Source organism: Monodelphis domestica, chromosome 6, assembly GCF_027887165.1.
Source record: "Monodelphis domestica isolate mMonDom1 chromosome 6, mMonDom1.pri, whole genome shotgun sequence".
Classification (NCBI taxonomy): domain Eukaryota; kingdom Metazoa; phylum Chordata; class Mammalia; order Didelphimorphia; family Didelphidae; genus Monodelphis; species Monodelphis domestica.
The window spans coordinates 64,596,626-64,612,928 of record NC_077232.1 but is presented as its reverse complement, the minus strand read 5'-3'; the positions used below and the strand labels follow the sequence as shown (position 1 = coordinate 64,612,928).

General features: G+C 43.7%; 1 protein-coding gene across 7 annotated transcripts in view; it reads right to left on the bottom strand.

Moving 5' to 3' along the window:
* The window catches only part of LMO1 (LIM domain only 1), a 79,749-nt gene that overhangs the window by 20,370 nt on the left and 43,076 nt on the right, over positions 1–16,303 (bottom strand). For 2 of the 7 annotated variants that reach the window (XM_007497054.3, XM_007497053.3), the window contains exon 2: positions 1,114–1,351. The exons of 4 other annotated variants lie outside the window; for them this stretch is intronic. In XM_007497054.3, coding sequence (XP_007497116.1) covers positions 1,114–1,135 — 22 coding nt within the window. In that variant the 5' untranslated portion in view covers positions 1,136–1,351. Of the gene's footprint in view, positions 1–1,113; positions 1,454–6,710; positions 7,387–16,303 lie in introns of those variants that run through there. One more of the 7 variants, XM_056802156.1, reaches the window with a different exon arrangement.

Below are 16,303 nucleotides of genomic sequence, written 5' to 3'. Positions count from 1 at the left end.
TGCCATATAAATGCTTATTTCCCCTTCCCTTCCCAAAATCAGTTTTGGGTGTTAGATTTTCTGACTTTTGCCACATATCACATTTAGTCATATATTCCTAGTTATGGAAGAGACCTCGGAAGGGATCCAATATAACCCAAACATGAATGATGACAACAACAACAACAACAACAACAACTACTACTACTACTACAACTACTACTGCTACTACTGCTGCTGCTGCTACTACTACTACTACTACTATAATTACTACTAACTAGCATTTCTATATAGCTTTAAGATTTGCAAAGTGCTTATATCATTAGATCTTCACAATAACCCTGTGTGGCACATATTATTTTTATTATCTCTATTCTATAGATGAGGAAACTGAGGCAAACAAAAGTTAAGTGACTTGCCCAAGGTCACATAGCTAATGTCTGAGGCTGCATTTGAACTGTCTTTTTGATTCTATCTCCCTTGCTCCTCCTATTTGACATCCTCAACAAGGGGTCCCCCAGTCTCTGCCAGAAGACTTCTAGTGATGGAGAACTCACTGCCTCCTGAGGTAGCTCATTCAGCTATGGCACAGCTCAATGGCAGCCTTTTCAGTACTGGAAGATGGCAAGTGGGTCTACCCAAGTCTTCTTCCTTTAGACCAGACAGTTTCAGTTCCCTCAGGTGAGGGTTCTTACAAACCTGAAGAATTTCAGAGCTGAAGGGCACTTTGGAGAGCCCATGGTCCAATACATATCATTGTGCTCCTCTCTGCAACATTGTTAAGTCCAACTGAACTGGGAACTGGTCTCTTTGGGGGTGGGTAGGGGGGCTACAGGGTAAGGGGAAGCAACGTTCTCTATTATATGTGTCTCCTGACTGGTGATGGACTCAGGGTTCAGGATGGGATATACCTTTTGGGATATGGCCAAATTGGCTATTTGTTATACATTTTGTTATATTTGTTAAGTGCCTACTGTGTGCTGAGCACTGTGCTAAGTGTTTTATGAACACTCCATTTGAAAAAAATTCATGCTTTTTGATAAAAAACAAAAAAAAATGGAAAATGAAGAAAAATAAACAAAGGTGGTCATGTGTGCTTTCCATAAAGATCTCCAGAGAGGGAGAGCTCACTACCTTCAGAGGCAGTCGATTCCATATTGAGGACAGCTGACTGTTAGGAAGTTTTTCTTTACATGGAGCCCAAATCTGCCTCGATGCCACTTCCATTCATTCGTGCTGATTCTGCCCTCTGGGGCCAAGCAGAATGAGCTTCCTCAGCCTCCCGGTTGCTGTCCTCTGTTCGTACCCAGTTTGTCAATCCACTCTCAGTTGTCCTGGTCTCTGCTGCCCGTTTTAGGTCTTTACTTCCTCCCTGTAGTGGGTGGGGAAGCAGTTGGCACTCTTGGCCTTCAGATTGTTGCCATCAATCCCCTCAGGGGGCTGTGACCATTAGGATGGGGTTCCAGGACTTGTTCTACTAGTGGAATAATACCATTAATTTCTTCACTTATTCATCAGTCTTTGGGATGTACTTTCTATGGTTTATACTGTTGGGTCAAAAGATCTGGGATGTGCTGGGTAAGGGCCAAGCAGAGAAAGGGTCCAAAATGAATTTTTAATGACATCAGCTTCTTTACCCCCACCCCACACCCCTACACCAGAACCCAGTGATCTGTAGTCCCTGGTTTTCCCTCCCGGGGTGCCCAAGGTCTTTCCTGAATCATGCAAACCTCCTTTCTGATCTTGCCTTTCATCCCACACCCCTTCAACTCTCCCTGACTCCAAAAGGGCTGCAGAAATAGCAATAATAGGGAAGAATCAGGAGACCATAATCATAGAAAAGGAGGATAACTCATGGGATCACAGATGTAGAACTGGGACAGCCCTCAAAGGCCATCTAGTTTGACGTCTTTATTTTATAGATGAGGAAACTAAGACTCTGGGAGATATCCTGGGAGAAAGGCAGACAGATATGGAAATGAGAAAAGAGGAGAGAGAGAGAAGTCAAGACAAAGATGAAAGATGGGCAGAAACTAGAGAACAAACAGAAATATCTGCACAAAAAGGAGAGGACAGAGAGAGAAGGAGAAGAGACTATTTATATATATATGCATAACTCATATATGTATGTATATATGAGTTAAAACATATATATGTACACACACACACACACACACACACACACATATATGAGTTAAATAGAGCCAGAGGGAGATATGGCAAGAGAAGAGAGGGGCAGACAAAGACCTGGGAAAAGAAAGAAGGTTTGATGATCTCAATTCTCTAGCCAAACTGGCTGTCTTGCTGTTACAAGTTCATGACACTTCAACTTTAGAGTCTGAACCTTTGCACTAGCCATGTCTCATGCCTGGAATGCCTTCCTTCCTGACCTCCTCCTTTTTTTTTTTTCAAGTTTATATATTTATTGCAGTGAAAAAATATGGAAACAAAGTAGATATTGAAGAAACTTTTACCATAAGCTTTGATTGATTCCATGCTTTAAAAACTAAGTTCAATGACAAATATTAATATTTTAAATTTAAATTTAAAAGGCAAACAGAGCTGACCTCAACCTCTTAAGACCCTCAGCTCCCTTCAAGTCTCAGCACATCTTTTCTAAAGGTCTTTCTTGATCCCCCTCCCACAGCTGATAGGACCCCCACTCTCTCTTTTTCCTATTGCAAATGGCCTCTGTGAAGAGGGGCAGGGACAAGAAATAACTATAAAAAAGTCATGAATCTCCCGCTTGAGTCAATCTTGTGGAGATAGTCTCCTGACTGGAGAGAGTCTTCAAGGGAGCTTAGCTGGAGATTGCGGCTTGGATCATGGGCTTGGAGCTCGACTTCAACTTGAATTCTGACTCCTGGACTACTTCATGGGGTGAGTGAAAGGCTGACTCCTTTCCTAGTTTCTGGAGAGACTAGCTTCCATCTTGGAGGAGACCACGTGATTACTCACTCCAGGCCTTCCTGGTTGAGAGCTAATTAATCTTTGCCTGGATTAAGATAGGATAGATAACTTTTCTATCCCCTTCACATTTCTCTACTTTATTGTTTCCTCTCTATTTTGTAAATAAATTTTTGATTCAAGATATAATAAATATTGGTGACCACATAATTTCATAAAATTATTGTCCAACCATTGATTTTCACCCTTACATTTCTTTACATTTATATTTCTTAACCATACAGTATTACTTAGCTGTGAACAGGTTTGCATTTCCCCTAGGAGAATGTAAGCTCCTTGAGAACAGGAACTGTATCATTTTTGATTTTATATCCTCAGAGCCTAGCACAGTGCCTGGTATATATCTGATAAATGCTTGTTTATTGATGGGGACATTTAAACAAAGAGATAGAGAGATACACAGAGAAACAAGAAGACAGAGACACAGAGAAAGAGGAGAGTTTGTGGAAGGAGAAGTTGTTAGAGAGAAAGAAAGAGAGAGTGGAAGCCATCACCTCATATCCCTCCAGAGAAAGAGGAGAGTTTGTGGAAGGAGAAGTTGTTAGAGAGAAAGAAAGAGAGAGTGGAAGCCATCACCTCATATCCCTCCTCTCCCTACAGCAGTGACTACAACTACTGATCCAGAAATCTATTACTCTGGGTGGCAGAAGTCCAGATTCCTGGGTAAGATCCTAAACCTGGGCAATATCTCAGACCAAAACTGGTCTGTCCATGACCCCGAGGATGGCTTAGAGCTTCACTCTTTGGGCAGAGGGGTTCAACACTGGGACACTGTTAAGGAACAGGCATATCTAGTGGTGTCTCTGTGTGTGAGGATGAGAGGGAGAATGACCTTGGAGCTCCAAGCCCCCCCTGAAATCACCAGCTAATTGCTGCCCTGGCACCTTGGGTTCAACATGATCCAACTAAACTCATATCTTTTCCCTTCCACCCGCCCCTTCCACTCTTCTATCCAATTCCGTTTGTGCACTGCCATCTTCCTGTCACCAAGCTTAAAACCTTGTAGTCATCCCTCTTCCCTCTTCTTGGCTCTCCAGCCACTTGGTTTCCAAGTCCTGACCACTCGTTTCCATCCATAGTATCTCCTCTCCTCTCCTCTCCTCTCCTCTCCTCTCCTCTCCTCTCCTCTCCTCTCCTCTCCTCTCCTCTCCTCTCCTCTCCTCTCCTCTCCTCTCCTCTCCTCTCCTCTCCTCTCCTCTCTTCCCTCCTCTCCTCTCCTCTCTTCCCTCCTCTCCTCTCCTCTCTTCCCTCCTCTCCTCTCTCTTCTCCTCTCTCCTCTCCTCTTTTCTTCTCCACTCTTCTCTCCTCCTCTCCTCTCTCTTCTCTTCTCTCCTCTCTCCTCTCCTCTCCTCTCCTCTCCTCTCCTCTCCTCTCCTCTCCTCTCCTCTCCTCTTCTCTTCTCTCTTCTCTTCTCTTCTCTTCTCTTCTCTTCTCTTCTCTTCTCTTCTCTTCTCTTCTCTTCTCTTCTCTTTCTCTTCTCTTCTCTTCTCTTCTCTTCTCTTCTCTTCTCTTCTCTTCTCTCCTCTTCTCTCCTCTTCTCTCCTCTTCTCTTCTCCACTCTTCCTCCTCTCCTCTCCTCTTCTCCACTCTCCTCTCCTCTCCTCTTCTCCTCTCTCTTCTCTTCTCTTCTCTTCTCTTCTCCTCTCTCCTCTCCTCTTCTCCACTCTCCCTCCTCTCCTCTCCTCTCCTCCTCTCTCTCCTCCTCTCTTCTTCTATCTCCTCTCCTCTTCTCTTCTCCACTCTTCCCTCCTCTCCTCTTTTCTCCTCTCCTCTCCTCTCCTCTCCTCTCCTCTCCTCTCCTCTCCTCTCCTCTTCTCTTCTCCTCTCTCCTCTTCTCTTTTCCACTCTTCCCTCCTCTCCTCTCCTCTCCTCTTCTCTCTCCTCTCCTCTCCTCTCCTCTCCTCTCCTCTCCTCTCCTCTCCTCTCCTCTCCTCTCCTCTCCTCTTCTCTTCTCCTCTCTCCTCTCCTCTCCTCTCCTCTCCTCTCCTCTCCTCTCCTCTCCTCTCCTCTCCTCTCCTCTCCTCTCCCTCTCCTCTCCTCTCCTCTCCTCTCCTCTCCTCTCCTCTCCTCTCCTCTCCTCTCCTCTCCCCTCCTCCACTCTCTCAGCCCCCACCCCTAGGGCTCATCTGAAAGCAGGGATGCTCACTACCTAATTTCTTTAATGCAGCTCTAAAGGTTAATTGGTCTGAAAGAGTAATGCTGGCTAATGATATCTGCCTCCAGGCTCCCCCGACTCCTTCTGCTTTATACAAGCCAGCTGAGGGCACAGCACTCAGCAGAGATGCCCAGCCACCCAGACCCATGCAAGAGCCACATCAGAGGGGAGGGGAGCTAGTGCTGAAGTGGGTTGGTTCTACTTCTATTCCATGCCTTGTTATGAAGGGATCCGTTAGGTGTAGCAACTGCTCTCTCTCTCTCTCTCTCTCTCTCTCTCTCTCTGCTCATTAGCCCAGCCAAAGGCCTGGAGACAGGCCCTAATGAGAGGAGAGCGTGCCAGCCTTGGGGGCGGCTGTGGTGGCAGGAGCAGACTGGAAAAGGGGCAGTCTCCCACCCGCCCAAATCTCCCATTTGCCATTTATGACAGCTAATTAGTTATTCTACCAAAAAAATCTTTGCTTTAAATAAAAGGACTAATTATACACAAAGGTCAGTCCCTGGCCACATGTGAAGCCCGGGTAATTGGCTTATTTTCCCTACCCTGCCCAGCATTCCTATACTTGCCGGCAGCCACCTTTAACTCTTTACCAACTCTTTGGTGCCATTCCCAACTCACTGAGACCACTCTCCGAGGGAATCTCCTGAGCCTGCCCCCTACCCAGAGGGCTCATGGATGGGACAGTGCCTTCTATGATCTCTGCCTGGCTCCAGGCAACCTGGTACAGGAGAAAGAGAGTTGGAACACTTGGATTTGAAGCCTGACTTGGATGTTTCCCTGGGCCTCAGTTTCCCTATCAGTTCAATGAGAGTGACACTTGTTCTTTACCTATCTCAGAAGACCGATGTGAAGAAAGAATGCAGTAACCTGGGAGACATGGTTTAGTGGGTGCTGTACTTGGGGGTATATCTGGTTGAGGGAGGGGGCATTCTGACATTTCTTCTCTGAGGCCCTGATTTGTGTAGCAACCATAGTTTTTTTTTAATCTCTAGTTACAAAATACAAATATATAAATATATAAAATATATTATATATAATAATATATATAATATGTGTTTTATGAGATATGAATAGACATTATAAAACAAAACAATATTTTTAAATGCCCAGAAAAATGCAGAAAGACATCCAGAGTCATTTGGCCACTACCTTCTTGAACGTGATGTATCTGTTTTTCTTAAAAATGTCACCGTTTCTTACCATCCAGTTCTCTGTCCCTAGCAATGTTTGGATTTATTGAGAATTAAGTTCCCAGTAAAAGGGGATTTGAAAAAGAAAGCATTGACCTTGAAGGCCACACAAATCTGAGCTGGTTTTGTTTTTTTTCATCGTCCTCTTGTAATGGATGAGGGTGTAATTCAGCCAAGGTTCCAGAGGATGTGATGGCAGAGCTGGGATTCAAACCTCGTCTAGCCCCCTGCCCCTCTTCCCAGTCATACCCTAGTTCCGATCAATAACTAGTTGTTGATCAGTTGACTGAACAGTCTAAATGATGGCTAATCCCAGGTCTGGCAGTAGGTCTTTCCCTCCCACCAGTTCTTCTCTGGGCTCCTTATCTGCGCCACTGCTTGGGCAAACAGCCTAGACTTTTATATTAACAATAGCTCACATTTATACGGTGATGTTTATGAAGGCTTCAAAGCTCCTAGCTGGGCTGTTCAGGATGGGAAGCAAATATAGAAACTATGGGCTTTTACTCAAGGTCATAGAACCAGCTAGGGGAGGACCTTGAACTTGGGTCTTCTGACTTGCAATGTTCTTTCCATTGCCCCCACTTATTCATCCAGGGCTTCCTGTGGGGATATTTTATTTCTCCAGATAGCCTGGGGGTTGGAGATAGTCCACTTCTTGTTGCTCCTCCCCGTTATATAGTCTATAAAGGGACCAAACATTATTCTAGCACCTACTCTGTGCCAGGTACTTTACAAATATTATCTCATTTGATTCTCACAAGAGCCCTGGGGTGATGGTTTTTTATCATCCTTATTTTACAGTCAAGGAAACTGAAGCAGGCAGAGATGGAGTGACTTGCCCAAGGTCACACAACTAGTAAGTGTCTGAGGTTGGATTTGAACTTAGGTCTTCCTGATTCTAGTTCTCCGGTACCTTCACCACCTGGTTGCCTCTACAGCCTAGTTGAGGGGCCCATGCCAGCAGAGGTACACCCTTACAGAGCAGACCCTGGATGGATGCTTGTCAATAATAATTTGATGCTTCTCCATCTCTGTGACATTCATTGAGAAGGGCGATGAAGGCATTGCATTTCTGTAGAAGGTGAAATGATTTTAATCTGTTTGGATAAAAAGTGCAAAGAGGTGTGTTATAGACAGACAAATCCCGTACTTATGGGGTATTTCCTTTTTTAAAATTTTTAAACAAATCTTTATTTTCCATCTTAGAATCAATATTGTGTATTGGTTATATACCAAGATGGCAGTGAGATTTACTAATGAAGGATCCCATTCCTCACTGCTCTACTCCCAGTCTCCAAGTACAGTTTAAGGTATGCTCTAGATAAATTTAAAATAATCACAGGGGCTTATGGGTAGTCACAGGCTAGGGGTTCATGAATGCCCCTGATTGTTCCTCAAGACCTCTAGCCAACAGGCATTTCTTAAGTGCTATGTGCTGGGCACTTTGCTAAGAATTGGAGGATACGAGCAAAGAGAAAGTCCTCATTTTTAAGGAACTCATGTTCTAGTTAGGGACAAAAACACAGAAAAGGGGGCTGAGAGGAGGAGAAAGAGGAGGAGGAGGAGGAAGAGGAAGAGATACCTGTTAGGGTAGGTGGTAGTGTAGTCCAGAGAGTGAAACATGACTAGCCTGAGCCCCTTCTCAAAATGGAAGCTCTGCAGAAGGCAGCTGGATGGCTCAGTAGTTTGAGAGCCAGACCTACAGATGAGAAGTCCTGGGTTCAAATTTGACCTCAGATACTTCCTAGTTGTATGGCTCAGGGCAAGTCACTTAACCCCCATTGCCTAGCCCTTACTGTTTTTCTGCCTTGGAACCAATAAACAGTAGTGATTCTAAAATGGAAGGCAAAAGTTTGGTTAAAAAAAAAGGAAGTTCTGGAAGGAGGCTACAGGGGCTACATCAGGATTTAGAGCTGAAAGGGATGGGTCTTTTGAGGCCATTAAGACTAAATCTCTCATTTAACCTCTCTGATTCAGAGGCAGTTCTAGAAATATCTACCATGTTATTAGGGGTGGCTATCTGTGTTGGTAGAGGTAGTTCCCATACTGAGAAAAATCATAGATCACTAAAGAATTAGATAATTGATAGGTGAGGGAACATAGACATAGCTTTTGGGAAAGTACTTGACAAAATGTCTTGTGCTTTTCTTTGGGGGCAAGATAACTAGATAGATATGGGCTAGATGCATGTTGGTGAATCTATGGCATGTGTGCCGGAGGGGGCTGCTCACCTTCCCCTCTCTACCATGCCTGAGGACATCCCTCACCTCTCTGCCCAGCAGCCCAGTGGGAGCACTTCCTTCCTCCCCCATCTGGGGTAAGGGGGTGGCTCACATACAGCATGAGGGTTGTAGTTTAGGCACTTGGTCTCTAAAAGGTTTGCCATCATTGGGCTAGATAATAGTAGAATTATATGCACTGCACTTGGAAAGAAGTCTCTAGTGCAGTACCACAGGGATTTGTTCTATTGAATATTCTTATTAATTTAGGGATGGCTAGGTAGCACAGTAGATAAAGCCTTGAAGTCAGAAGGATCTGAGTTTAAATCTGGCCATAGATGCTGACTAGTTATGTGACTGTGGGCAAGTTACTAAACCCTGTTTGCCTCAGTTTCCTCATCAATGAAATGATCTGGAGAAGGAAATGGCAAACCACTCCAGTCTGCTCAAGAACACCCCAAATGGGGTTATAAAGAGTCAGACATGACTGAAACAATTGAACAGCAACAACAAAATTAACGATTTGGATAAAGACATATTTATCTGCTTTGCAGATGACTAGGAGGAATCAATAACACATGATATTTCTATGTTGTTCCCCCATTAATCTGGGGGCTCCTTGAGACCAAGGACTGTTATTTGCCTTTCCTTGTACTCCAAAAACTTAGCACAATGCCTGACACATTGTAGGGGCTGTTAGATTTAAATTAATATCCCAAAACTCCAAGTGTTATATTTTATAAGATTTATTAATAATCACATGAAGTAGAAGAAATAAAAAACAAAAGTATGAAAAAAAATGATCACATGAATAAAATTCTCCTGCTTGTTTTCAATCCAACCTCCACAAACCACATGCCTGGGAAAAGAGAGCAAGGACAGAGCTACACAAAACTTATCTTCCTTACTTTAGTACATTAGCGTAAATACCCAAATGGGATGCTGGGAGAGAGAGTCCTGGGGTGGAAAATTCTAATTATACAGGGTCTAATATAGGTTTATTGATTGATATCGAGCAATAGAATCAGGATTCAAGAAGACTTTAATATTGAATCAAATTGTATCAATTGAATCAAATGTAATCTAGTAGGACCAAAAAAAAGCCATTTGCTTCTGAAATTTGACTTTATACATGCAAGATGGAGGGGACTTGCAAGACAATAGTTTTTCGGGGAAAAAAATCTAGGCTATTTAGTGGATTGTACATTTGATGGTGGTCAACAGAATATTATGACAGCTGGAAAATCTCACTTTTCAGGTTCCATAAAGAGAGATTCAATGACAGGACTAGGAGGTCTAGATCTCCTTTACCCTGACTTGTTCAGGCTCCATTTGGGGTATCATATTTGATTCTGGGTCCCACCCATATTTAAGAAAGGCATATATATAACACTGGAGAGTATCCAGAGAAGATCAACTAGAATGGCAAAGGGGCCCGAGGTCATGTCATATGAGGGCTGGATGAAGCACCCAGAAATGTTTAGCCAGGAGAAGAAAAGACTTTGACAAGAAAGGCTAGGTAACACAGTGCCTAGAGCAATGGACTTGGAATCAAGAAGACTCCTTTTCATGAGTTCCAATTTGGCCTCAAACACTAACTAGCTGTGGGAGCCTTGGCAAGTCACTTAATCATGTTTGCCTCAGTTTCCTCATCTGTAAAATGAGCTGGAGAAGGAAATGGCAAGCCACTCCAGTATGTTTGCCAAGAAAACTCCAAATGGGGTCACAAAAAGTCAGACAGTAGTGAAAAACAACTGAACAACAAAAAGATGGAGTAGTTCTTGTTAAGTATTTGTTGGACTGTCACCTGGGAGGGGTATTATTAGACTTGCTCTGCTTGGTCCTCAGGAGCAGAACTAGTAGGAGCAGGAAATCTGATTTTAAGAGTGGATTTTTTACAGGCATGGATTGGAAGAGTTAGCTTATGAGGTCTTTTCCAACTCTGATATTCTGTGACTTTTTCAGAAGGACTTCAAAGGCAATATGAGATGATGAAAAGAATCCCAGGGACTTGCACCCTAATCATTCTGCTGTATGACTTTGGATGAGTCCCTTCCTTCTCTAGACCTGGTTTTCCTCATCTTTCAAATGAGGGGGCTGGACTGGTGGATATCTCAGCTTTGATGTCTCTCTCAGCTGTGATGTTTTCTCTTTATAACCACACTTAGTGATTTACAAAGTACTTTCTCTCCTTTGTAACTCATAGCACCCCTGTGACAGTAGAAGCAGGGTCTGGAATCCTGGCCTCATTTTACAGGTCAGAAGCCTGAGGCTCAGAAAGAAAGTGACTTATCCAAGGTTATGGTGGGAGTTGTTAAAGCTACACGTCTTCTGGTTTAATCCCTTCTTTAGAGATGGAGAAACTGAATCTCAGAGATGGGAAATGCTCTCTCCAAGGTCATGAAAGGATAAATCGTAGTTGTTAGAACTAGAAGGGATCTGGTTCAACCATGTCACTTTACAGATGGGGAAACTGAACCTTGGAGAGGGGGAATGACTTTCTCAAGGCCATGGAGAGATAAGAGATTATTAGGGTTGGAAAGGAATCCTGGAGACTAGTCATCTAGTCCAACCCCCGATGGAAGAGGAGGAGACTCCTGAAAAATGAGTTGCCCAAATTTATACACAGCTTGGTATAGAATAAGGATTTAATAAAAGCTTTTTCTTTCTTTCCTTTCTTCCATAAGTGAATGTATCTTCACTCCAAGTCCCACACTCTCACTTAGACAGACTCTCAGTAATAAATAAAGCCCACATTGACATAGAGAGGACTTTAACCCCTAGCACATCACCTGGCATGAAGTACAGTAAACCCATAAAAAATTATCTATTGATTCATCGTAGGGTTAAAAATCACACTAAAGACATTAATTCCTTCCTTTGATTGTCACAATAGCCTCCTGAGATGGAGGCTATTATTATCATTTCCATTTTACAGATAAGAAAACTGAGGCTGGCAACAGTTAAGGGACTTTCTTAGTCACACAGCACAGATCTAGGTGAAGTACTCTATTTAGTACACCACATTATCTCTACCCTAGGGTCCTAGCGTAGATCTGAACAGGGAGGAAGGAAACTGAGGCCAGGCTTAGAAGGACAGAAGGAAACTTCTCTGGCCCCTCAGACTCCCCATCTTCCCAGGCTCAGGGTGGGGGTGGGGCCATAAAACCACAGACCTGTCTAGACACAGGATTCTCCCCAGGCCAGCTGGGCTGGCAGCCCTGGCTGACTCCCTCCATTACAGAGATAGCGAACCTTCTCCCAGGTCCATTTGGGATCCACTTTAGAGTTATCTAAAAATCAAGCCTGCCCTGCAAACCTTTTAATGTGCTCCTGACTTCAGAAAACAGCTTTGTTCCTTCAGGAAACATTTTCAATCTTTCCCCAGTAATTACACCCTGCCTAGGCAAACACATACAGACACACACACACACACACACACACACACACACACACACAGACATACACGCACGGACATGGACACAGACACGGACTCAGACACGAACACTGGAATAAATCCCTGTTTGTGTGCTCAGTCCCTGCTAAAGAAAGGAGTGCCATTTGTGAATTTTAGGGGTGAACTAAGCACTCAATCAAATGATTATTTTTTTCTGGATAATAAATAGAGGATTTAGAGACTGAAAAGATTTTCCAAATTGGTGCAACCTCTTCAATTTCATTTTTATTTCTTTAATTATTTATCCATTTTGTTCAGAAACAACAGATGCATCCCTAGAAACACCCAATATATAAAGTGTCCCAGCAGTCCAATGAAATTCTCTTCCAAAAGCATGATTTTTTCCATTTTTGTAGCTTAATTGTTTTAAAAAATGCCTTAGACCTGCTCTCTTTTTTTTTGTTGCTGTTATTGACCAGTTTTAGAAAGATGCTTAGTGACTTGCCTAAGATAAGGAGTGTCTTAGGCTAAATTTGAACTCAGGTCTTCCTGACTTTAGTTCAGTGTTCTATTCTTATCCACACAAGTCCAGATCAAATCTACCTGTCCTCCATTTCCTTAATGACCTACTCATTCTCACTTTTAGGAAGTCCTTCCTAATATTTAACCTAAATCCCAGTTGCAGATTAGATTTGAGGGAGCCTTTTCCTGAAATGCATGGTCCAGAGTCACTCTGAATCCCAGGGCTTCACAGAGGCAGTTAGGAGGTCCAGTAGATGAAATACTGCTAGATGTGGAATAGAGAAGACCTGAGAATCTTATATTCTGATATAATAGAAAAGGTAGTAGTAGTGGTAGTCTCGGTGACCGAGAATGATAATTGTCTTTGTGCATTATCATCTATTGATGTACCCTAGAAAAGGTACTGAATTTGTATTTGAAGACCTGAGTTCAAATCCCTTTTAAGTAAATTATTGTCCCTCTCTAGGTTGCAGCTTCCATATTTGCAAAAGATGGACGATAATATGCTTCCAGAGGGCTAGGAGACATGTATAGATACTTTTTTGATTCAGCCTTTGGATTGCTGCTGGAATAATCTTCCTTACTCATGGATCTGGTCATCATGTTTCGAGGGTGATCACATTTCCATTTGGGAATAAAATAAAAAGGGCTAGTCTAGGACACCTGACCTCAGAGGCACTAGGTGCAGAGCCTCCAGGATGGGGAGGGCAGGGCCTACCTGAGATGGGGAACCAATCAGGGAGAGAAGGGCCAAATTCATTCAAATGACTTAGACAGTAGGTTCTAATTCAGGGAACCCTTTGAGAAGCAGGAGAGATGTAAGACTCCTCAAAGACTCTCGAGGCTTGGGAAAGTCACTTAACTTGTGCCTCAGTTTCTTCATTTTGTAAAGTGTGGGGATTGGACTAGATCCCTGCTAGGTCTGATTCTATGATCCTTTGATCAGTACTGGAGCTGAGAGGGCTCTTAGAGCACAACTAGCAGCCCTCTAGGAAAATTTCCAAGCTCTGAAATTCCTTATTCTAAGGACCTTCCCTGGTATAACATTTGTGTTCTGAGAATTCTCCCAGCTATATGTTTTATTTAATAATATACTTTCCAACTGGGACATTCTGTGTTCTAAGGTGCCTAACAATTCTGGTATTTTTTGTTCTATGTTCTAAAGCCTCTTCTAGTTTTGACAGTTGTGTTCTATATTCCAAAGTCCCTCCCAACTTTCACATTCTCTGTTCTAAGGTCCCTCCCAGCTTTCACACTCTGTTCCAAGGACCCTCTCAACACTGACGTCATGTGTTCTAAGGTCCCTGCCAGCTTTCACATTCTCTGTTCTAAGGTCCCTCCCAACTATGCCACTCTCTGTTCTAAAGACCCTCCCCAAACTGGCATTATGTGTTCTAAGGTCCCTGCCAGCTTTCCATATTCTCTGTGCTTAGACCCCTCCCAGCTCTGACACTTTCTGTTCTAAGGTCTCTCCCAGCTTTCACATTCTCTGTTCCAAGGACCCTCCCAACACTGGCATTATGTGTTCTAAGGTCCCTCCCCGCAGAGCCATTTTCTTTTCTCTAGCCTCGGCGCCCTCCCAGCTCTGACATTCAGTGATTCTGTGTACCCGCCCCGGGGCATCTGCCGGCTCTTTCTCCAGGGCAGCTCATTGCCCGCTCCTGGGACACCCAGAAGGACTCCCGCGGCTGGTCTAATGAAATCAGGGTCTTAAGTGTCCTGCAAGCTCTTAAAAAAAAGTTCGCCTCTCCAGACGAGTCTCAATTTCACAGCATCAGGGAACTGTACGCCAGAGCGCTGAGCCGGAAAACGAGAGTCTAGCAGGAGTCAGAGCCGCGCTGCTGGCATCAGGGGGATTTTAGATTAGAGTCCTTCAGAATCAATTTTGAATTCCAACTTCTAAACGCACTCTCCCCAACGCAGCCAGAGAGCTTCCACTCTGGGGAGAGCTTGAGGGACTCGTGGCTGCCTCCCTGACGGCAGCGGCGGCGGCAGCGTCTGCACTCTTCAGACGGGAGGGGGGGGGGGCGGCCCCAAAGCAGACGCAACTCTTGGGCCCAGCTAGGGCCCCAAGTAGTAGAACTGGGGGGACCCGAGACATCGGGGAGTCTCCTTATCTTCCCCCACCCCAGTCTGTTACACATCTGGAGAGAGATTCCATGGCTATCCAGAGGTGCAGCTGGAAAGAGGATCAGAAACAGGGTTCCGTCTAGGATGGGAAGACCGTGTGTCTGTGTGTCTCTTGAGTCCATCAAGTCCCTCCTGCCCACCAACGAGGGCATCCGTGGCTAGCTTCCGGTCGCCCCTCAGCCTCTAGAGGCGCTGGAGACCATACTGGACCTCCAGAGAATGGAGAAGAACCACTTCACTTTTGAGTGCCCCTCCACCCCCAACTCTAAGAGTAGGAACTGAGAAGTATACAGAGAGTGAAGAGAACAGACCTTTGAGTCATTGGTTCGAGTCTGGCCTGTAGACACTCTCCTAATGTGTAGAAGAGGGTTCTTCCCAAACAGAAGAGGTTTATTGGCTATTTGTTGATTGATACCCAGAGAATTTTAAGAACATATGTCTAGAAGGTAAGCTCATGGATAGTGATGACTTTAGAGTCAGAGGATGAGACCTTGAGTGTCACTCTGCCCTTTACTACTTGTGTGACCTCAATTAAGTCTTCCTCTCTGGATCTTAGTTTCTTGTTTCTTCATCTATGAATTAAGGGATTTGAGTTAAATGATTTTATGGTCTCAGAAGAGGGCTTTAATGGAAAGACAGCTAGCCCTTAAAGTTTCACTGGCTAGATATATAAAGCAGACTGTCATCTCAGGGGGTACCCACTTACTGGAGAAGGGCTAAACAAAAGATGATATGAATACAGGCAAATACTGTGAGAAAATGATGTGGCAATGACTCAAAAAGAAAGGGATCCCTTTAGGCATTATATTGATTTAGAAAACCACAAACCAACTTTATCTACATTGTATTGTATTTTTTTTTATTTTGTTAAACTTTCTCCAATTACCTTTAAAAAAAAAACAAAACAACTGTGTGTGTGTGTGTGTGTGTGTGTGTGTGTGTGTGTGTGTTGTGTGTGTTTTAACTGAGTGAGGCAAAAGAGTTTAAGTGACTTGTTCAGAGACAGAATGAGAGAGTGTCTGAGGCCAAATTTGAACCCAGGAACTCTTGTCTCTCTGACAGGCTCTCTATTCACCGAGCCCCCTAACTGCCCCTCTCAGTTACATTTTAATCTAGTTGAGGGTACACCTGGGAGTTTTGCAGGTTTCTCAGGGCACACAGGCAGTGGATTTGACATCCCTGAGCAGGATATGATTTCAGAAAATCCTGGGGTGGTATGGGTATGAACTGATAAAGAGTAAACTCAGCAGAACCCAGAGAACAATTTATATGATAACATCATAGAGAAAACAATTCAGAAAGATTTTTAGAATTTGTGTTATATAATGACAAAGTCACAATTACAGATGAAGTACAATATTCCTCACTTCTGCCAGAGATGCACTTTAGGTTATAGCCAAGAAGGGAATCTGCTTTGCCTATCTGGGTATGTTTGTTTTGAAGCTCTTACTGTGGTTGCTGTTGTTCAACTGGGGATGAGAGGGAAAGGAGTGAGAGAAGATAAAAACTTGTTAATGAGAAAAAGTAATAAAATTAGATGAAAAAAAATTCCTAAATCTCTCGTTCCACATCTCAAGCCAGGGAAGAAGAGCCTCCCTAACATCCTAGAATTGGCAAATTGTAGTGTCTGGAGTACTTGTCCTGCATAAGTAAGTCCTGGCTGACAATTTCAGAGAGGCAAATTTTGGAAGATAGGACTGCAACAACAACCACCAGGATTTACATAACACATACAGTTTGC